This window comes from Dipodomys merriami, unplaced genomic scaffold (assembly GCF_024711535.1).
Source record: "Dipodomys merriami isolate MVZ:Mamm:240054 unplaced genomic scaffold, mDipMer1.0.p SCAF_5, whole genome shotgun sequence".
Taxonomy (NCBI): Eukaryota; Metazoa; Chordata; class Mammalia; order Rodentia; family Heteromyidae; genus Dipodomys; species Dipodomys merriami.
Window position 1 is genome coordinate 39,505,919 of NW_027206068.1, and position 22,283 is coordinate 39,528,201.

General features: G+C 41.8%; 1 protein-coding gene across 1 annotated transcript in view; it reads left to right on the forward strand.

Annotated features, from left to right (window-relative positions):
- The first annotated feature begins 5,200 nt into the window (after nucleotides 1–5,200).
- Cdk14 (cyclin dependent kinase 14) overlaps nucleotides 5,201–22,283 on the forward strand; it is a 558,419-nt gene continuing 541,336 nt past the window's right edge. Inside the window, exons 1-2 of the mRNA XM_069996437.1 lie at nucleotides 5,201–5,647; nucleotides 13,873–13,904. Coding sequence (XP_069852538.1) covers nucleotides 5,557–5,647; nucleotides 13,873–13,904 — 123 coding nt within the window. The 5' untranslated portion in view covers nucleotides 5,201–5,556. The remainder of the gene's footprint in view (nucleotides 5,648–13,872; nucleotides 13,905–22,283) is intronic.

Consider the following 22,283-nt stretch of genomic DNA (forward strand, 5'->3'; position numbering starts at 1 on the left):
GCTCTTAATTCAAACTCACTACTGGTTAGTTGTAGGTTTTGAACTCTGGGCCTGGGTGCTGTCCTTCAGCTCTTCAGCTCAAGGCTAATGCTCTACCACTTGAGCCACAGCACCACTTCTGGTTTTCTGGTGGTTAATTGGAGATTAGAGTCTTATGGACTTTCTTGCCCGGGCTGGCTTTGAACCGTGATCCTCAGATCTCAAGCCTCCTGAGTAGCTGGGATTACAGGTGTGAGCTACTGGTACCCGACAACCCTATGCTTTTTGATAAAGTATGTCTCCATTTAAAATTGGAACCTGTGTGATAATTTTGGATATATTGGGCATTTTACCAAAATCCATGTGTAATAGGGGTTATGGTCATGTATCCTGGAGTAACATGGGTTAAGATAAAATGAACTCATCAGTTCATAGCCTATTATAAAAGTATAAATTCTTGGGGTTTCATTTAAAAATTATTATTGTCATTTTGGGTAGGGAATGTACTATGATACTATCTTTCTGTAGATAATTTTTATGGCATAAGTACTTGAGAATAGACCACGAATACAGATGAACTATTAAGGATCATGGAAGGAAAGAGTAGGATATTTTTTTTATAAGAAAGCTCTATTTTTCAATTGCTCCTAACATGACTTGCCTGGACTGACCAAAAAACATAAGGTTTTAGTTCCATAAAGTAATATGTCCTGACCACTTTCACATCTATGTCTGAAGCTCAGTTACATAGAGCTGGCTTCTGAAGTTTAGTTCTGACTGATGCTCATGATAAACTATAATATTGACATTCATAGATGACAGTTAATGACATTAACTTTAGTTAATGACATGTTTGTACAACATATAAAACAATACCAAAGGGTATTATTAAGTAAATTGTATCTTAGAATTGTGACATGTTTTCCATATAAATTTCTTAAGTATAAATTATGTAACAGTGAAAACTAGGAATAGTATGACATTATAATCTTTAAGCATGGTTTACTAGGAGGAGGGAATTTACAAGTTTTTAAGTACATACTTTGGTCTTGGTAGTTTTTTTGTCTTCAAAACCAATTTATGGGTGACATTGTCTGGAAGTTTGTTCCTACAACCATTTGAAAGTAAATAAACTTATTTAGATCTCTAGGACTCCTCAAATATATGATGAGAAATATAGGGTTACACATAAAATAATTAAGTAATATTGGTCTTGGAATTTCTGGAGGTTTGTGTCAACCGAGAACTGGGTCTGTAAAAGTGAAAGGATCTGAACTATGTAAACACACTAGTTCCCGCAATACCGTATGTCCCTCCCTCTCTGATTCCAATTGCTCTTTTGCAAAAATAAAATAAAATAAAATAAAGATTTCAACAGTTGTAATATAAGAGACAGTGACAAAAGTTTTGGATTCCATGATCCATTTGCACTGATGACTCACTGAAAAAAGTGGTATAAACCACTTAAATTGTGTATTACTTCAGTCTTTGGGGGTGAGAGTGAATTTTTAAGAGTACTAAGAGGTGATTTCCTTATATAAATTTCTATCACTGCAATAAAAATTACATTGATTGGAAGTCAATCTTTATGTACACTTTGAATTATAAACTTTATATTAATAAACGTATTTTCTTTTGTCAACTTCATTTTCCATTTCTATTATCCACATCTTTAGCATCCTTTTCACATGGATTTCTTTTCTATGATAACATCTTTTCATACTGTTTCAGGTCAGTGAGTCTGCTTCTGTTGGTATTTGAATTTTGATTCTATCCTTTATATTTTATCTAGTTAGATTAGCATTATTTTCCTTAATATCTACTGCTGTCATAGTAGCCTATTTTTCTTATATGAAATAATATATTACATTATATTTTATAGCAAAGTATAATTTATGTCTAATATGGCTAAAATAATGTATCTTAGATTTCATAGAATTTTTGTCAATGGGTCTTTATCTTATTTGTATATGATTTACTCTCCATTGATCTAGATATCTACCTTTAGTATGTAAGAGGGAATACCAAAATTTTAGAAACAGATAGTTGCAGCTAAGTGACCTTAGAGGTTATCTAGTTCAAACCATTCTTTTTATCAATAAGGAAGTTGGTAAATCACTGGTTTAGGTTTCATAGCACTTAGTAGGTACTAAACCCCTAAATCCTTGGTACTACTATTCTAGGCCTTATACTCTATTTCTTTTTTATTGCCAAGGTGAAGTACAGAGGAGTTACAGGAATGTAAGTAATGAGTACATTTCTTTTTGATCAGTGTCACCCCCTCCCTCATTTTCTCCTGTTTTTTCCCCTCCTGGACCCATTCCCCCCAAGTTGTATAGTTTATTTCCAACATAGTGTCTGGTGAGTAGCACTGTTGAATACTTGTATATTTGACTTGAAGAATCTGGTTCAGGGAAACTCATGGTGGGTTCTGTCTCTAGATAAGCTTTTCTGTTCATAGATAGGCAGTACTGCACCTTTAATTCAGGCCATCCAAAATGACAACCTTCTCAATCAGAAGTAAATACAGAGAACTGGCACAGGCCGATCTTCCCACTGAAAGCACATATGCCACGCAAATGCTAGAGAGTCATCTTTGTGTCCCCAAGCAACATATCACTTCTCAGTGATAGCGATCCATTCTTCATTCACCTGCTAAACATTTGTGTCCTCTACAAAGTAGACACTGCTTTTCCCATGTTAGGGTCCCTGACTTCAAGAGACTTACAGTCTAACATGAATGCAAGTGTAAAACAAGTAAGTATATCAAGCGTTGAATACTTAAGTGCCAGATTACATATCTTAAAAGCACAGTTAATTTTCTGCTTTGCATTGTAGTTTCTTGCAAAATTTGCAACTTTTATATATACTCAAGAAAGGAAGCAGATAAATATATAATGAAAAGTAAGCTATTATATTTATGAAGTGTTTTCTGGCCTGTGACTAAACTCTTGCCAGTTACACTTTTTTCCCCCTCTCTCTTCTTTTTGGAGTTGTGAGAAGTGAGGTTTGGGGGTCAGGTTGAAAAAAGGAAGAAATCTTACATTTAAATTAGCATTTTTATTATATAAAAGCAATACATTCTTTGGGCTGTTAGACACTCAGACTATATTTACAGGTATAAGGTGCAAAGGCAAAATTATTTTCTAGGTACAAACATGTGTGTGTGTGTGTGTGTGTGTGTGTGTGTGTGTACATGTCCTTCCCCCCAGAAAGTTTCTATATATACAATGTGAATATGTGTATATATTACCAGAAGTAATTTTATGTTAAATATGTTCTTCTCCACTTATCCTAGACATACTTTGCTATCAGTATATGTGGATCTATTTTATATTTTTAAAATGGCTGTATACTATAGCTTTGTGTGCATAGATGGTAATTTAAACAAAAGTTGACTATATATTTTAAAGTAAAAAATACTGGATGTAAAAGACATATTTACTCTTATTTATACATAATACCACTGAACCTATATATTATATTAGAAACAGCCCTTGTCAGAATGAACAATTCATAGCTATAGACTTATTATAGTAAAGTTTATTTAAAGTAGTGACCATTTCTTCACCTCATTTTGATTGCTTGCCTGTTTCTTTTTCATTCTTAAGTGTTAAGAACTTTCTCCCTTCTTAATCCGAGGAAGTGGTAAAACTTCAAAAATTTTTCCTGCACTGGGCCACACTTGGTGTGGTCTGTCATTATCTAGATACAGTGGCCAGGATCCAACATCCTTGTGTTTTAACACACACTGACTTCGCTCACGAATTCTGGCTCTCCTTTCCTTAGCACTTGGCTTGGCTTCCTGCCTTTTATCAGTGGCAATCTATCAAGACCCTGTAATGTATTCAGTGCTAGGCAGAACAAATCAGTGTTCTACCTCACAATTTAAGGAAGGCAGGGGGCTAGTTTTTGTTTTAAGACAAAACCTTCTCACGAAACTCCCCAAAACTTCCTTTAAACCAAACAGCATTGTCACACCCTCACAAGTTCTTATTTCTTACACAGTCAGATGACTCAAGATTACCAACATTTCTATTCATAAGGAGTTTGTTGGCCCCAAACCAGCACACTCAGGCCCTCCCCTTCTTCCTCCTCTCTCCCCGGGGAGACTGACGTTTGGAGTTCTCACAGAACCACGTGCATTAGAATAAAGACGAAGTGTGTTTGCTGCCTGAACTGTTTGTCCTGGGATTTTACCAAGTGGCCCGTCCTCTTGCGTTGAAGTTCATTTTTGAGGTGGAGTGAAAGGAAATCAGAATCTTTTAGCCTCGAACGCTTCCAATTTAGAAATAGATTGCGAAAGGAAGAACCTAATAAGCCAGGGGGTTGTGTGTACTGTTTACAGCGTGACAGGTATTCCCGATCAGCCATCGCCAGCATCTCCACCCCATCTCCCAGTGTGAGACTCGGGGCCCTAGAGAAGCAGCACGGGGGTCTGTCTTCTGGGGTAGGGAGGGAGGTGTCCCGCTTCATCCCGGGCGCTTGGCCTTAGAAAAGCAGGCCTATTCCCCCTTTCCATCTCTCACTTCATAGCTGCGTCTGCAAACTTACGCAGTGGGAGGCGCAGAAAAAAAGTCTCCACCAAACTCTAGTGCGTCCCCGCGGCCTTCGTGCCCTTCATCCGGGGCGACCCCCTCCAACTCCGCGCCCGGTACGAGCACACGCTGGTGCCCCGGGGAAACGCTCCGACACCAGGCCCCGTCGGCCCTCCGCCTTTCGGTAACTGGCTCAGTGCGCACCACCCGAGCTCCGTCCAGAGGGGCGGCCTCTGGTCCACGGTCCCCGCGCGGGCGGGGCGGGAGTGCGGGAAGGGGCGCGGGGCGGCCGGGAGGGGGCGCTGGCGGGCCCCGGAGAGCCGCCGCGGACGCGGACTCGGAGCGCGGAGCCGGGGGGTCGCACCGCCCCGTGGGGCCTTCGCCGAGAAAGAGGCCGGACCTCGGCGGAGGCGGCCGGGACGGTGCGGGCGGCCGTGCGGAGCCGCGGCTGGTTCTGCCGAGCCGCGGCTGGTTCTGCCGAGCTACCGCAACTCGGCGCGCGGAGAACTTCTTCCCGCGCGCCCGCGCCTCTCGCGCGCCGGGTCCCCGCGGCTCCCGCACCTGGTCCCCCCCCCCGTCCCCGCCCCGCGTCCCGCGCCCCCCGTCCCTCGCCCGCCCCCGCCCCCGCCTCCGCCTCCTCCGCGAGCCGCGCTCCCCCCCTGCCGGCCGCCGGCCGCGCTTCTCCGGGTTACAAAGGAGGGAAAATGAGCCGGGCGGCGGCGGCGACGGCGGCGGAGGCGCGGAGCGGGGTCATCGCGGCCGCGGCGAGCGCAGCCGCCCCCGGCACCACGTAAATCGCCCTCGTCCGCTCGCCCGCGCGCCCGTCCCCGCGGCCCAGGCCCGAGCGCTGCCTGCAAGCCGGCCGCTCGCCTGCGCGTCGCCGCCCGGCTGCGGGAGGAGGCGGAGGAGGAGGAGGCGGCGGCGGCGGCGGCGGAGGCGCCGCCTTCCCCGCGCCGCGCGCCCTCGCCGTTGTCTGCGCTCCGCTCCGTGGACCAGTTTGGGGGAAGTTGCCCGGCGGGGTGGCCCCCGCGTCGCCCAGATGTGCGACCTCATTGAACCGCAGCCGGCCGAGAAGATCGGCAAGATGAAGAAGTTGCGGAGAACTTTGTCGGAGAGTTTCAGCCGCATTGGTGAGTGGCGAGCTGTCCCCGGCGTCCCGCCGGGCGGGCGGACCCCGCCGCGCCCGCCCCTCGGCCCGGCGCCCCGCGCCCCGCTCCCGGGACTGGCCCCGCCGCGGCCACTCCCGGGGTGAGCGGCGGACCGGGGGCCGGGGGTGGGGTGGGAAGGGAGGGAGGGATGCAGGCAACCGTGCTGGGGACCCGCGGGGGGGCCAGGACGAAAAGGAGAGACACCCCCTCCCCGCGTTCCCCGGATCCGGGGGTGCCTTGGCGGACCATCTCAAGCCTTCAAGTTGGGTGTCTCCTTCCTGCCACTCGCGCTGCGGTGTCTTCCCGCCCGTGGGGGACGGACGAGGGGACACCGGCCCCTACCTCCACCGGGCCGTCCCGGGCTGCCAGGCTGCCCTGCTCTGAACGCTTTAGGCTTTGTTAATGATGGACTCGGGGGATAATTCAGCGTCGGGAATGAGCGAAAGGTGGACGAGTGCGCCCCGGTATTGTTTAATAGAGTCAGTCTGAAGGGAAGTGGGACGAATACCTGGGGACCTTTTGTTCCGTACCTCGAGTCCTAGAAATCGAGGTTTGGTAATTCCGTCCTCAAAGTGTCCCCCAGCGTCCAGCTGTTGGAGCGAAGTTTGTCTGGACATGGAGGCTCCCGAACTTGTTCCATTCGCTCGAGCTCGGGGGCCATTGTCTTTAACCAACAAAAGCCGAGCCAAAGAGTGTTTAGGATTCTTCGAGGGGGAAAAAAAAGTCCAGGACCCGAGCTGTAGCCGGGTGATCGCAGTGCCGTGGAGAAGCGGCTGGGTCCTGCTGAGGCTGAGCCACGGAGAACGCCTTTTACCCTGAAGATGGAGCCGCCTCCCCAACTGTCACAACTTTCACTGATAACTGCCCCGAGCCAGAGAAACCCGCGGGCACAGAAAACCACCCCCCAGCGCGCCCAGGAAACCCCCTGGCCTTTGTTTTACTCGCCATCCATGTTAATGAAGGTGTTAATGGAGATTAATCATACTGGTGCTAATCCCTGGAAATAAAACCCTGGAGTGCCAATAAGTGTCACCCATTCATTGGAAAAGCAAACTTTCATCAAGTGACAGAATACAGAGAACAGAATCTAGTCACCTTTTGTTGTTGTTGTTGTTACTGGTTTTGATTTAAACATTTGTGTTAGTGCATTCAAGTGTCATCTTTCCCAAGCTGACTCCAAGTCTGTTAAGAAACCAGTATGGAGTGCTGATTTTACTTATTGCATAGATGGGTTTGTAGTTTCATTCTTCAGACCTAGGGATGAAGTTTGAAACCGAGAAGAGTGTGAGGTGAGGAGTCCCGTGCATTATTAACAAGGATGTTTTAGCCCCCCACCCAAACCATCACGCAGGCCGGTCCTGGAGTCCATTAAGCTCTGTTCTAAAACACATTAACTGTGTATTTACTAATGCTAATGACTCTGCTGGAGTCCCTCCAGTTTTGTGCTAAATAATTCATTACAGTTGGGTCTCAGTAAGAAACCAAGGACATTCATATCAAAATTCCTTATGTTTAAATAATTTCAAGGTTTTGATCGACAATCAGTAAAATTTGGATTATCTGCAGTGCTGGCAAGCTGGGTATTATAGTTAATTGGATTTTCTAGCTTACTCAGATTTAGTGAAGTGAAACTCCTTTTTAGTCTAACTCCTGTTAAAAAAAAATCTAAGATCTAGTGGATTTTTATATCCTCCCTCTAGGAAACAGTACAGTGCTGTGAATATAATTGATTATTTCTTCTTGAAGAAGTATGGTTCAGAATAGCAAATCTTATGGTGGAATACTGTAAAAGAGGTATTGAAGTTTCAAGTGATTACTGTATGTGTACCAAGCCCAATATAGTTATTAGAAATAGCATCACAGAAAAAAAAACCCACCAAATTTTCTTAGCCATTTATTTTCTTGATTCCCCCCCCTCCCCCGCCAAATCAAAATAGAGATTGCATTTTGATGATTTAGGGACTTTTGAGGGCCTAATTGCCTTGAGGCTAGTTGACTAGTCAAAGCTATTGACTTGAGGCTTTTCTATGGATTTATATGTTGCATGAGTTAGGAATATGGGTTGTGTCAGATGATCCTGGTTCTTGCTGCTGCTCTATGGAACTGAGTGACCTTGGACAGGCCCCTCAACCTCTGAGCTTTCGTTTTCCATGGATAACTTAGTTTTACTGTTGGCAGTTAATGGCATAGTACATAGGACGTCTTGTGTGGTATGTTCTTTTAATTGGGGATTTTATTATACTGAAACTAACGGATCGTATATGTAGTAGGCAAGAGGAAGACAAACTAGTGGCCACTAATTTCTACTGTAACCAGAATGAAACCAAGATGGGTTTAAGAATTAGGCTGTTAGACTGTATATCTTGGATAATCAGTAGTAATTCATTAAACTCCTGAGTTCTCACTTGTGAGTATTAATATAGTTATTGTGAAGAGTAAGTTATATAAAATGCCTAAAATATCTGATGCACTATTATGTAGTGAAAATCAATACTGTAGACTTATGCTTTCCAATTTGTTTATCCAGTATATCTTCTTTTTTAGCCTTTGGCACTTCATGAGGTAATAAAAGCGGAGTGGTTTATTTTTGTAGGACATACCAATAAATTGCAGTATATTAATTTCCTTTAACTAGTCTCAGATAGTTTTTAAAATGAATATACTGATTTTATTTTGTTTTCTTAGTGTGACCCCAAAGTGTTTTTGGTTAATGTGGTGAAATGTACAATGTCATTGTTCAGCCATAAGAAACCACTAAGGATTTAGCTGTAGAAATGAGGACAGTGTTTGAAAGTATGTGATAACCAATTAATGCTTATTAACAATCATCATTCTGAATAACAGAAGCAGGAATGCTAACATTTAATCTGCCCACATGGAGAGATCAGCTGACTTTGTCACCACCACCCAAATACAGCTGACTTGAGATTGCTACATTATAAAGGTCTAGTGAAACCCATTGGCTTTCAAGCCAATGTTATAATTTATGACAGCTGCCAAGGAGTGACTATAATAAAGCCATGCTTCTTTTATAAGATGGGTGTAATTGAATTTTAAAGTCAACCATCAATTTCAGTAGTGAGTATTTATGGTTTTCTGCTAACTAATGTCAGTGTGGTCACTTCTTTAGGAATTGCTGTAGTGGACTCACTTTTTTTTTCCTTTTAGGATAAAAAGGTCTAACCAGAATTTAATTGCTACATAGTTTGAATACATGAATAGTTTTTGTTCTTTTCTTTCATCTTCATTTCTTTTTTCCCCTCCTCCTCTCTTTCTTGCACAAGCTCTGTGTAAGTGTACTATCCAGTGTATGAATATGTCAAACTGACACTTCTCCATATTCACTTGAATTCATTTCTTCACACTTATTTGGATCCATTCCTAGAGAAAGGTAGTTATGCTCTGAGATATTTGAGATGAACCTTTGTATTCAATTTCTTTAAAGAATATGGTTTGTGAGAGAACTGAATCAAAAGAGGCTGTGATTGCACTGAGTTTGGGATTCATTACCTTCTGTTGCAACTGTGTAATTCTAGAGTCCAGTTGTCATTTGATGAGCCTGTTCTGTTAGAAAAGAGATCACAAGTTCTCACACAAAATGAACCATTGGGCCATTCTTTCCCAAAGTAGTTTTGAAAGATTTTAATTTCACTTAGTAGGTAGAATACTTGTCAACATGCACAAGGCTCTGGCGTTCTATTCCCAGTATTGGAAAACAAACAAACAAAAAAAGATTTTAGTTTGAAAGTTATCTGTAGGTATTTCGTAAGAAAGAAAACTGGATGGTTTTCTTTTCTTTTCTTTTCTTTTTGTTGTTGGTCGTGGGGCTTGAACTCTGGGCTTGGGCACTGTCCCTGTGCTCTGCAGTGCAAGGCAAGTACTCTCCCACTTGAGCTACAGTGCCACTTCCGGGTTTCTGGTGGTTTATTGAAGATAAGAGTTTCACAGACTTTCCTGCCCGGGTTGGCCTTGAACTGTGATCCTCAGATCTCAGCCTCCTCAGTAGCTCGGATTAGAGGTATGAGCCACCGGCTTCCGGCTAAATGGATGGTTTTTATATGTCAAACCTTTAGTGTATTTTCAAATATAAGATGCCGTTTTCTTCATGGAGGCAGGACTCATGAACTCAGATTTTTATCAGTACCTCCTATGTGCTAAGTGTTGTGCAGTGCTCAGATTTAGTGACCAGTGTGGCTTGTCCTTTTCCTAAGAATTTTTTTTTTGTTTTTTTTTTGGGGGGGGGTCCAGTTGTGGGCCTGAACTCTGGGCCTGGGCGCTGTCCCTCAGCTCTTCAGCTCAAGGCTAGTGCTCTACCACCTGAGCCACAGTGCCACTTCCGGCTTTTTTCTTTTTGCTTATGTGGTGCTGAGGAATTGAACCCAGGGCCTCAGGCATGCAAGGCAAGCTCTTTACCACTGAGCCACCTTCCCAGCCCTTTTCCTAAGAATTTTAATGGAAGACATGGATCTTGGTGAGGGCAAGGGACACTTTTTAGAGGGAGCAATGCCTGAGCAAAGAATGAATAGAATTCCTGATCATATTAAATGATGTAGGATATATCCTTTTGTTAAGTCAGAGTAACACAAAGCTTTATGATATCCTTGAACACAATTGTGGTTTTACATTTACATAAATGATTAATGACAGTCAGGGAATGTAATCAATAAGAAGATGTTGTATGCATGTTTAGGTCAGAACTTATTCATCAGTGACCTGAAAATACATGGCAAGGATACCTTTAATTGGTCTTTGTTGTTATTGTCAACTGCTTTTGGTGGTAAGAAGAAACTATATCAATTGTCAGTCTAGCAATGGATAATTTCAATTAAGCAGTTGACTTTTTGGTATAATTATGTTCTCATGGTATGTAGGGCTTAAAAGTATTGTGCAAAGGAGAGCATCTGGCTTTCTGCTCATTTAATCTTAGCACATGTACAGGTAATTTATTTTCTCCTCTTGCTACCCACTTCTTTATCCAGGATACTGGGAAATTGTCAGGACATAGGGAGCAACAAAAACTGGACCAGTTTGGATGTTCCAGACAGTTTTGGGGTTTCTGCACTCTTCATTTCTCAACTCAGGGGTGGAGGTCTTCACGCCACGGTTGAAATTTTCAAAGCGATGGCATCTACTGATAGTTCAACTTTGCTTTGGATAGCACATGTCTGAATTTTCAGAACTGTTCTAATGTCTAAGGTAGAGAAATACGGTTAAATTTTTACTGGCTGAATTATAAACTTTCTTCTGTAGCTTTGTCTCTTGTATAGCAGATGTACCTTGTGGGCCTCATTAATCTTTTAATGAATAGCTAAATAAGTGAATAGATGTAATTATTTGTGTATGTGTAACTTTATATTTGAAATCAATCAGTGGTTCATTTCTTATTCCAAGAGCATTAGTTGTTTTTTTTTTTTTGCGGGGGGGGGGGTCCGGTTGTGGGGCTTAAACTCTGGGCCTGGGTGCTGTCCCTCAGCTCTTCAGCTCAAGGCTAGCGCTCTACCACTTGAGCCACAGAGCCACTTCGAGCTTTTTCTGCTTATGTGGTGCTGAGGAATTGAATCCAGGGCCTCATGCATGCTAGCCAAGCACTCTACCACTGAGCCAACTTCCCAGCCCCAGAGCATTAGGTTTTTTAATGGATCAACTTGTCTGTATTTGGGATTCTATCAGGAGTACTTTATAAGGGACTCACTAGTCAAATATATTAAGGGAAAGACTCTTTGGGTTGAGGGAGTAGGGCGTTAGGGTACTGTCTAATAATATTCTTGGAAAGAGAATCTTCCAGGTTAGGACTTAAATTATTGTGAAAATACGGTTTTTGGGAAAAATCAACTAGAATCTTATACCTTCTTGTCTAAATAGATATTCTAGACTTAATGTAATTGAAGTCAACTCTATAATAAAACATATGTAATTGAATGCAGGGTTAGCCATTTGAGACTGACACAAAACATTGTCTTTTAATTGTCCATTCAAAGTGAACCATTCTGTAATAATCTGTCTATTATAGATCAGCTTCTTAGGTCAAATAAACTAAACTTGGAGAAATATTTTATCTCCCTCAACCAGCCTGCATCCCCTGTAACTCAACACTGAAATTAAATACTTCTTGATCTTTCTGAAAAGAAAAATTTATGAGGTAAAATAGTTATTATGTGATAGCTTCCATTCAGGCACAATACTTTTCTCAGAACTTAATTATCACAATAAATTGTTTCCCACTGCTTTTGTTTGACTGTACCTTTCTATACAATAGCTACCCAAGCGGGTTCTATCCAAGCTAGGTCTACCTAGCTACCCAAGCGGGTTCTATCCAAGCTAGGTCTACCTAGAATAGGTCAGTAAAAGGTCTATGCCCAGTTCTGTGAATATGAATGATTTCTGCAAGTAGCAGTCTCAGATAAATTAGTTACTTTGTGTATTTCTCTTATGATGGAGCACTCTGAGTAATTGTAGGATTTAACCAGCTAGATGTTTGCCAACTATAAGTGATATTCTTCTCTTTAGACCAGGGGTGGGAAACATCTGGCCTGTGGGCTATAGAAAGCCCTCAAAATTATTTGGTCTGGCCCTGTCACGGAAACCACAGGCAGGACTCAAAATTTAATAAATCTAGGAGCTTTCTTCATAGCAACATAAACATCGATATCAGGTGAAATCAGAGGCCAAATGGTCCTTGGGAAGAAAAGGTTCCCCACCTCTGCCAGAGAAATAAAATTCTAGTTCTAAAACTATGCATATTTAAATTTTGAGGGTTCAGAGTATAGTTCAGATGGTAGAATCCTAGTTTACCAAGCATGAAGACCTGAGTTCAAACTCTTAACGCTGCCAAGAGGAAAATAATTTAAATTTTTTTTCCTATATAATATTTATATTTTTTCTTTGGAAACACTTTGCTGTAAAATTTATTTTGGCAAAATGTTAGGATTATATTTATTCCTCCCTCCCTCCCTCCCTCCCTCAACCCCCCTCCCTCTCTTCCTCCCTCCCTCCCTCCTTCTTTCCTGTCTTCCCTTCCCTCCCTGCCTCCCTGCCTTCCTGCCTTCCTGCCTCTCTCTCTCTTTCCGTTTTCTTTTCTTTCTTCTTTTTCTTGTGCCCATACTTGGGCTTGAATTCAGGGCCTGGATGCTGTCCCTGAGATGTTTTGCTCAAGGCTAATGTTCTGTCATTGGAGCCACAGTTCCACTTCTGGCTTTTTGCTGGTTACATGAGAGATAAGAGTCTCAGAGACAGCTGGGAATGTGGCTTAGTGGTAGAGTGCTTGCTTAGCATGCATAAAGCCCTGGGTTCGATTCCTCAGTACCACATAAACAGAAAAAGCTGGAAGTGGCACTGTGCCCAGGCCCTGAGTTTAAGTGCTAGGACTGGCAAAAAAAAAAAAAGTCTTACCGACTTTCCTGCTGGGGCTGGCTTTGAACAACAATTCTCAAATCTCAGTTTCCTGAGTAGGATTAAGGGTGTGAGCCACCAGTATCCAGCTGAATTATATTTCTTTCTGCACTGTTCATTTTACTATTTTGGTCTTTTTTTTTTTTATTTTTTTGGTCTGGTCGTGGGGCCTGAACTCTGGGCCTGGGCGCTGTCCCTCAGCTCTTCAGCTCAAGGCTAGCGCTCTACCACTTGAGCCACAGTACCACTTCCGGGTTTTTCTTTTTGCTTATGTGGTGGTGAGGAATCGAACCCAAGGTCTCAGGCATGCAAGGCAAGCGCTCTACCACTGAGCCACCTTCCCAGCCCCTATTTTGGTCTTATAATCACTCCACTTAAACTCCTTCTAGGATGAAGAGATTTAGGTCACTATGTAGAAAGGATGCAATCTTGATTGGTTTGAGAGATGATATGTGCTCAAAAGTCTGGAGTTTGAGTGGAAATTTCTTTAAGATTACTTTGTGCTACTTTTATATTTTCATTAAAACATGTTCAGCAAAAGAGAAAGGAGAAAGATATGCACCCTGCTCAATTTGGGAGGACAGTTCCATTTGCATATTTATGAAAAATCCAAAGATGCATGCTGTGCAATTCTCTCTCTCATTTACAGTTTACGTATTTGTATCACAATGTTGTTATTTTCCAGTTGGGATCTGAAATGAAAACACCACACTGCTTCTTCTCTCTTTCTTCCCCCACCCTTGTTTTCTAGAATGTGGGTACTTGGTCTCTTTTGGGATGTTTTACAATAACTCTGTCCTTTCCCTTTTATTTTACAGCGTTGAAGAAAGACGACACCACCTTTGATGAGGTAGGCTACATTTCTTTATCTAACGTTAGATGTATTTAATTACTGTCATGAAAAGCCAGTTGGTTCCAACTTTGCACTTAGAAACAGGAAAACATGCCTTAAGGAACAAATGGAGATAATATTTGTTTAGCTATATTATATTACTTTCACATTTTAAACAGTTTCTCAAATGAGTTTTTTGGTGATCATAAGAAGCCTGGCTAAACATCAGTAGTGGTGGCATTGGGTTGGCTGTGTTGCTGCTCCTCAGTGGTCATGGTGGTGCTTGAGAAGCAAGCTGAGGGCAAGTCATGAGCTGTTGGTAAAAGTCCTGAACAGAGTCAACGTGTGATATGAAGTTGGCAACATGTATTATCTCAAACCTTCCCAAAGGATTAGCTGCCATTTCTTGTTCTAGTTCTCCTCTGTCTTTATCTACTTGCTATAAAGTCTTGTTAAAACCAAACAAGCAAACAACAGAACAGTGTAAATGAGACAGAGGGTTCATGTGTAATTAACAGCATTCTGAATCTGATTTATAGATTGTTCTATTGCCTGGCCTTTTGTTGCTGTCTTCAGAGTGCTAGAGAGTGAAGTGTTTCACTGTAACCACACAAAGCAGTAGTTATCTACATGTGTTGTAGACAGGCTACACGTATGCGCAATGAATGTGTTCATGCTTGAGCAGAGAGGTGTCTCCACAGAACGCGACCCCACAGCCTGTAGAAGGCATACCTTTGGTTTGGTTGATTTGTTTGCACTCTTGTTGTCTCTTTAATTTGAACTTCCTTTCCTCCTCCTGCTGCAGTGCTTTGGTGACGTGAGGGTGGACTTGCTCATGGAATGTCCTCTTTGCCTGTGCCTGTCCCTGGTGCTTGGCAGGTCCACTGGGGAGAACCTGCTGTGGGCTGGGATTTCTGGAAGGGGCCAGCATCATTTGGCTGTCACGGTCTGCTGCCTCATGGGCAGCACCTGTTCTTTTCTTCCTGGGCTGAGCTCTACAAAGCAGTGGCCCGGGACTCCAAAGCAGTTCCCCTGGCCAGTGTTCCTGCAATAGTTTCTAAATCTTAATTATTCTAGACCAGAAACAATAGAATTCTTTTATTAACCATCCATACTAGGAAATAATGATGTTTTCCTCCAAACCTGTATTTCTGGAATTTCCACCAAGTTGTTAGATATTTTCAGGAGAGTATTTCCTTTCTTTTTTGAAGAAATCAGTGTGAGAATATCAGGGTACCCTTTCTTTATAAGGATAGGTCTTCTCTCTAATTATGGAGGTAACTTAAGCTTTTTTTTTTAATAAGAAGAGAAAAGTAAAAAACAAAACAAAACAAAAAACAAACAAAACAGAAAAAAATTGTAAATCCCATTATCCAGCTACAACCACTGATAAATAGTCTTAGTTTCTTTTCCCGTGTTTTGCAGCCGTAGCTTGTGATTTCACCCTGCTTTTGCCTTTTAGGCCCCAGCATATTGTCTTCCCATGTTTTTACAAACTTCTCCTAATCATCATTAGGAATTAAAACACACTTTTATGTGTGTTATTCTGTGATATTGCTATATGCGAAGCTTACACAAATAAGCAAAACACCTAGGGCTAGAATCCAGATAGAATTAAGAGTAAATAAAGGAAAAAGATTATGAAGCTTTTTACTGCTCCTTTATTCTTATTTCATTCTGAAACTTTAGCACAGTTAGATGCCTGGATTTTGTTATTTTGAGCAAAATCATCCTTAGCTCTTACGGTGTTTTCCTTCTTTTGTACACATTGTAATGGTTAAATACCACAAAACAGTAAATCACAGAATGAGAAACCTAAAAGAACTGGTGGAAACCATCATTTCCCCACTCTCTCAATTCCCAGATGAAGAGCTTAAGACCAAGAGGATTTCTGGCTAGTAATTTCTGGCTAGTCAAGGAAAAACCCAGAGTCAGGACCTGTGAAGTAGTAGTAATGAAGGCCTGGCAGGGGACAAACCTTAGGCAGCTACTCCATGATCAACAATTGAGTACTTATTTCACAGGTTTCTTAAAGTAGAGGTAATAATACCTCTTTACTCTTAAGGTAGTTGAAAAATTTCCAGAGTAATAACTGACACGTAGTAGGTGTTTTTATAATTGGTATTCATTTTTATCATTGTCGTCATCATCATCATCATCATCAGCATCACTATCTTCACCACCACCACCACCATAATCATCAATTAATCATTCAGTCATCATGGATGCCCTAACTCAGACATCCATGTTTCATAGTTGGTAGGGCTACAAGGAGGATGGGAGGAGTCAATGAGAAATTAAGAATTAGGGCTGTGAGGAAAGTTAATTTCACCGATTCCTCTAGAATTCTATATAAACCTTTGTGTATAAAAATTTATAAAATTAACCACTTGTATGACTGTGAGGACGTGATTATATTTGAATTATAAAGGTAAAGACTGATGAACCAGGTGCCATAGGTGTCGGGTGGTCTCGGTTCTTATTTGGCACTTGTAGCTATTTAGTATTTAGTTATTTAACTAAATCCCAGCTTTTTCATTTGTCAAATGAATCAGTTGGGCTGTGATCTTCTTGTCACTTTCTATTTTTTTTTAAATTTTATCTTATTGTAAGGGTGATGTACAGAGGGGTTACAGTTACATAAGTAATGAGTACATTTCTTGTCAAACACTGTTGCCTTCTCCCTCATTTTCTCCCACTTTCCCTCCCCCCACTTCCCTCCCTCCCCCTGAAGCTGTAAAGTTTGTTTCCAACCCTGTGTCTTATGAGTATTTCTCTTGCATTGTCACTTTCTAATTCTAAGTGTAGAATTCTAAGCAACATGATTACCCATGTAAAATTACTATTTTATTTTATCAGAGAAGCACACTGGATATATGTTTATATAAATAGCAAGTAACTGAGTTGCTTTCTCCATCTCTCTCCTCTGTATGTATGTGTGTGTGGCAGGGGGGCTGGCTTCAAAGTCTTGAGACTCTTGTCTCTTGTCTGTCAAAAGCTGGGCTTACAGGTTTGTGCTACCACTGAGTGTATCTGACCATTTTCAGATTATAGCAGTAGAAGTTCTCTGAAATGTGTGATTTTCAACTTTTATTCTCCTGGAGTTGGGGATCTCTATAGTCTCTTAGAATACATTCAAACTTGGAGTCTTGAAACTTGAGGACTGTGTCAGTTTCCTAGCTATGCAGCAATATGTGGCAGCCCTCTTATTACTCTCTGTTTATGAGCTGGAAGTTCCTTATCTTAAGGAGTGGCCTCCTCTAGAGGGTTCCAGAGCTGGGGAAGAGTTGCTACTCCCCCACTCGTGAAGAGGATTCCTTCAGAGTGTATGTAAATATTTGATCATGAACAGATGGGAAAAATATACATTTAATGATTTACTTAAAAAACTTTGAGTGCTAATTTTCAAAACAGCTTGCAGTTGTGTTCAGGAACTGTATTAATGCTTCTTGTACAGAAGGCTGTGTGTGTGTGTGTGTGTGTGTGTGTGTGTGTGTGTGTGTGTGTGTGTGTGTGTGTGTGCGCGCGCGCGCGCATGTGAACAGTTTGTAAATAAAGTATTGAGTTTGGAAAAAAAGAATTTATATATGAAAGGCAAATGATAGGGAATTTTGCTGAAGCCTAACAGAGTCAGAGAGAAGACATTTTAATGATAATCATTTTCCCTTTTCATTCCTTGTATCTTTGGGCCCTGACTAAAATGTTAGAAGATTGATGTTCTGTGGTCTCAATCTATACTTTTCACCTGGATGGATTAATCATATAACTTTTATAACTTTGGAGACAAAAGCTTCTGTTTCTGCACAGAAACAGAAATATCTAAAACAATAGTGATTTATGAATTGTTCTTGAGTAAATTAAAAGGTTACATTGTATAGTTCTTCATGCCTGTATTAAAACAGGCTTGGATGAAGAGCCAGACAAAATGTTGACAGGATTCAGCTTATTTTTTTTAAATTTTATTTGTGAACATACTGTACAGAGGGGTTACAATTACATGGGCAGGATAATGCATACATTTCTTACCAAGCATTGCAGCCTCCTCCTTTGTTTACCCTTGACATCCCTTCCCAGCCTCCCCCCTCCCCCCCAATCCCAATCCTTCTCCTTCCCCTCCCTTCCCCCCCCCCCCCCACCAACTTTGTAAAGCTCGTTTTGGACCTGACAACTTGTACTTCTCATTGTTGCAACAGGTCCACCTGTATCCTTAAACAATTGGTTTTTCCCCATCTCCTCCACAAGTTATACTGATGGGAAGCACAAAAATTTTAATGATTGAATTAATTTTTTGCGTTGTCAAGAGTTTCATTTGTTTATGGTACATAATGTAGAGAATCAAGCACATATTTATTTATGAAAATAGCTAATTATGCCAGGCAATGGTGGCTCATGCATGTAATCCTAGGTACTAAGGAGATCGAGATCTGAGAATTGAGGTTCAAAGCCAGCCAGAGCACAAAAGTCCCTATGAGATTATCTCCAATGTACCACTCAAAAAATGGAAGTGGTGCTATGGCTCAAGTAGTAGAGTACTAGCCTTGAGCACAAAGAGGTTCAGGGACTGCGCCCAGGTCCTGAGTTCAAGCCCCACAATTGACAACAACAAAAAAGTTAATTATTTTTTAAAAAATTATTATTGTGAAAATACCATACAGAGGGGTTACAATTACATGGGCAAGATAGTGAGTACATTTCTTATCAAGCATTGTAGCCTCCTCCTTTGTTTCCCCACACCATCCCTTCCCCTCTCCACCTCCTACCCCCACCCCCACACCCTACCCTGCCAAAGTTGTAAAGTTCATTTTTTGACATAACGTCTTGTACACCCCCTGTTGTAATGGGTCCACCTGTAGCCCTATTTAAACAGTTTGTTTTTTCCCTTCCCCTCCACAAATTATATCAACATCACATACAGTGAAAGCAGAGCTTATACCCTGGGGGAGGTACATTCAAAGCAACAAAGAAATCATTTTATAAATATGCTGGAAACAATCTCAAGAAAGAAAAAAAACATTTGAGTCATATCTTGGGGTTCATTTTACCTAACATCAACTTGTCTGACAGTTTCTGTTTGTCTCAGACATACACTAGTTATTGCAAATAAGGGAAACCATGGGACCTATGTTTCTTTGGGCCTGGCTTACTTCACTTAATATATTTTTTTCCAAGTCTTTACATTTCCTAACAAATGGGGCAATGTTGTTCTTTCTGATGGAGGCATAGAATTCCATTGTGTATATATACCACATTTTCTTGATCCATTCATCTACTGAAGGGCATCTGGATTGGTTCCATATCTTAGCTATCGTAAATAATGCTGCAATAAACATAGTTGTGCTGGTAGCTTTAGTATGATCTTGTTTGTGATCGTTTGGGTAAATTCCCAGAAGTGGGATTGCTGGGTCATAGAGGAGCTCTATGTGGAGTCTTTTGAGGAACTTCCATACTACTTTCCAAGTGGTTGAAAAGTTAATTATTTCTAATTATATTTTCCTCTCTTCAGTTACTGAGGTTTGTGAAACAGAAGATATAGCCAATACTTCTTACTTTGTCCTTTTTCTACCTATTTTTACCTATGAATCCAAGGATTCATTGTACAATGTATATAAAATACATTTTAACAAAGTCTATAACTGATATGCGAGTGGTCTAAACACATTTCTTATATTACCCACTTACATGTTTAATATACTAATTTTGGAGATAGAGATAGTGTACATTGATCGTAGCTTCTACTTCATGTTCCTCTAGTATGTGCAGAGGTATAATACTTGTGATGATAAATGCAAAAGTGATTTTCTATGAGAACCAGAGGCCAGCAGACACACAAGAGATCATATGGGGGCTATTCTTGTCTATTGCTTTCCATTTACTAAGATCAACGGAAGCTGATTCAGTCTTTTCTTCGCCCTGCCATTGTCATGGGCATTCTCAAAGTCTATATGGATAATGTATGCACTGAACACAGCTGTCCAGGTTCAGAGTTTCTCCATTTCTGTGGAAAATGGATCATTTTTCTGAGACAGTCAGAAATTTAAAGTACTGAATCTCAGTCTTTCTTAGCTCGCTCACTCCTGTTTTACTTTCTTTATCTCTGCTGGCTTCTTCTTAGCCCTGGCCCCTTGTAGGCCTGCCCCATCTCACTCATCCAGCCCACAACCCAGTCCACATCCACACCCTCCTTTGTGTGCCCCTGTGTTCACTCGCTTTCTTGGGTGCAGCCTCAGTGGCCTCCATTGTATTTTTTGTAATCTACTCTTCCTGTCTGGGATTTTGACCTGCCAATCTTTTTCTTGCTTACCAAATAGCTGCCAGAAGCTGCTTGAGGAAATCCCTCTTCAAATACGTTTATTATCGCCAGCCTTGCACTCCTACCTCTGTCCCCCTGGCCCATTTTCTGTTGAACCCTTCTCTGCTCTCTTCAGCTAAGGCTGGAGATGATATCATAGTTCTGGAGACCTGAAGTCTCATCAAAGTGTGGGAAAAGTTAGGTCTTCTGCTTTCTATGAGGGAAGTATCTGTTGTAGGCACCCCTTCGTTGCTTGTAGATGGCTCTTTTTCCCATGTGTCTTTTTTTGTCATTTCTCCTCAATGTATGTCTGTTTACTCAAAGTTACTTAGTTGTCAAGTGTCTCTTTAGGTAACCTTGGCTGGCCTGTAACTGCTGATTCTGATTTCTCCTGATTACTCAGATTAAGAGTCTCAGAGGCAAACCCTACCACAGTTTGGCCTGCTCTTTATTTAACTAATTACAGCTGGAATAATCTCTCTCTCTCTCTCTTTTTTTTTACCCTAAATTAGATCATGAGGTGTATTTTTTTTTTCTGGTAAAGGGACTTGAACTCTGGGTCTGGCCGATGTCCCTGAGCTTCTTTTGCTTAAGGTGAACACTCTATCACTTGAGCCACAGCATCATTTCCAGCTTTTTTTGAGTAGTTTATTGGAGTTCCATGTAGTTTCCTGCCTGGGCTGACTTTGAACCATGATCTTCAGATCTCAGCCTCCTGAGTAACTAGGATTACAGGTGTGAGCCACTGGTACCTGGTGACAAGTGACTTTTTAGTGAACAAAATTCAGCCCATCAAGTGTAAATTTCAACTATCATGTGTTAACTGCCTGCCTGATACATGTCCCTTTCCCAGTGTCAGCCCACCATCCCCTGCCAGTTTCAGGGGAGCGCAGTCAGCTCACCTGCCTCCTGCCGATTTCAGCGGAGGATGTTTTCTTTCTCCTATTTGAGGCTTTCCTTTCTACTTTGTGGGTGTAATTCATTCCTTCTTTCTTATTTTTTTCTTCCTCCTTTTTATTTTCAGTCTGATCATTCTTCTGTACATTTCCCCAGACGTCATAACTGTGGCTTTCTGATCTGTGTGATCACTTGGTTTTTTTCAATGCTTTTCCTGACTGGGTCACCTGTCCCTCCCTCACTTTTGGACACTCCTTTTATGCTCAAATCAATATGGCTGACTCAGCTATCCACTGTGAACTCCACACACCCAGATGTCCAGCTGATGCTTCTGCTCACAGAGGCTGTCATCTGGGTTTGTTCACCTCAACTATTACTAATTCCTCTGTTACTCAGACTACCCCTTAACTAGGCAATTGGCTCTCCTAGCCATATAGTTTCCGAGGCAGAAACCTGATACCATCCTAAATTCTCCAAATCCCACACCCAGGCACTGGCCTGTGCCTTGCTCCTGATGTTATCCCCATTCCCACTACTAACTTGAATATGCAGTCTCATCATCTCTTGCCTACACTTAGTAGTCTTCCAGCTGGCTTCCCTGTGTCTACTGCTTGCTTCCCAACAGAGTAATGGATCTGAAATGCACATTGTGTTTTTCTACTGTTTCCTACTTGAAAGGTCCCTGGTGAGCCAGAATCTCAAGCCCAGTCTCTGGGCTTGGCTTTCAAGGTCTTTCATGATCGACTTCCTATCTACTTTATCAGTTGTATCAGTTATCTTTTATTTTAGTGCCTGCATTATCAGGTCAGCAGGTACCACGTCCAGTTTAGAGATAACAGTTTTATATCTCTTATCTCTGTAGACTCTTCCTTGGTCTTGCTGCTCCTCGTCTTTACTCGTTGACAGCCATCTCTGTGTCTCATTCCTGTACTGCAGTCTTCCCAAAATATCTTTCTTGTCATAATACTCCCTACTGAAATTCATGCATCTATCCATATGTGGTGGGACACACCTGTGGTCCCTTGCACTTGGGAGGTTGAGGCAGGAAGATCACAAGTGCAAGCCAAGCTTGGGCTACACAGCAAGCTTTCTGTCTAAAAACAAAACCGAAGGGAAAAAAGCCACCCAAAGATGTATATGTATCAAGTGTCATTTATGCCTGTTTTGTGTCAGATTGTGGATGTGCTTTCTACCTGAATCTAGATCTGGTC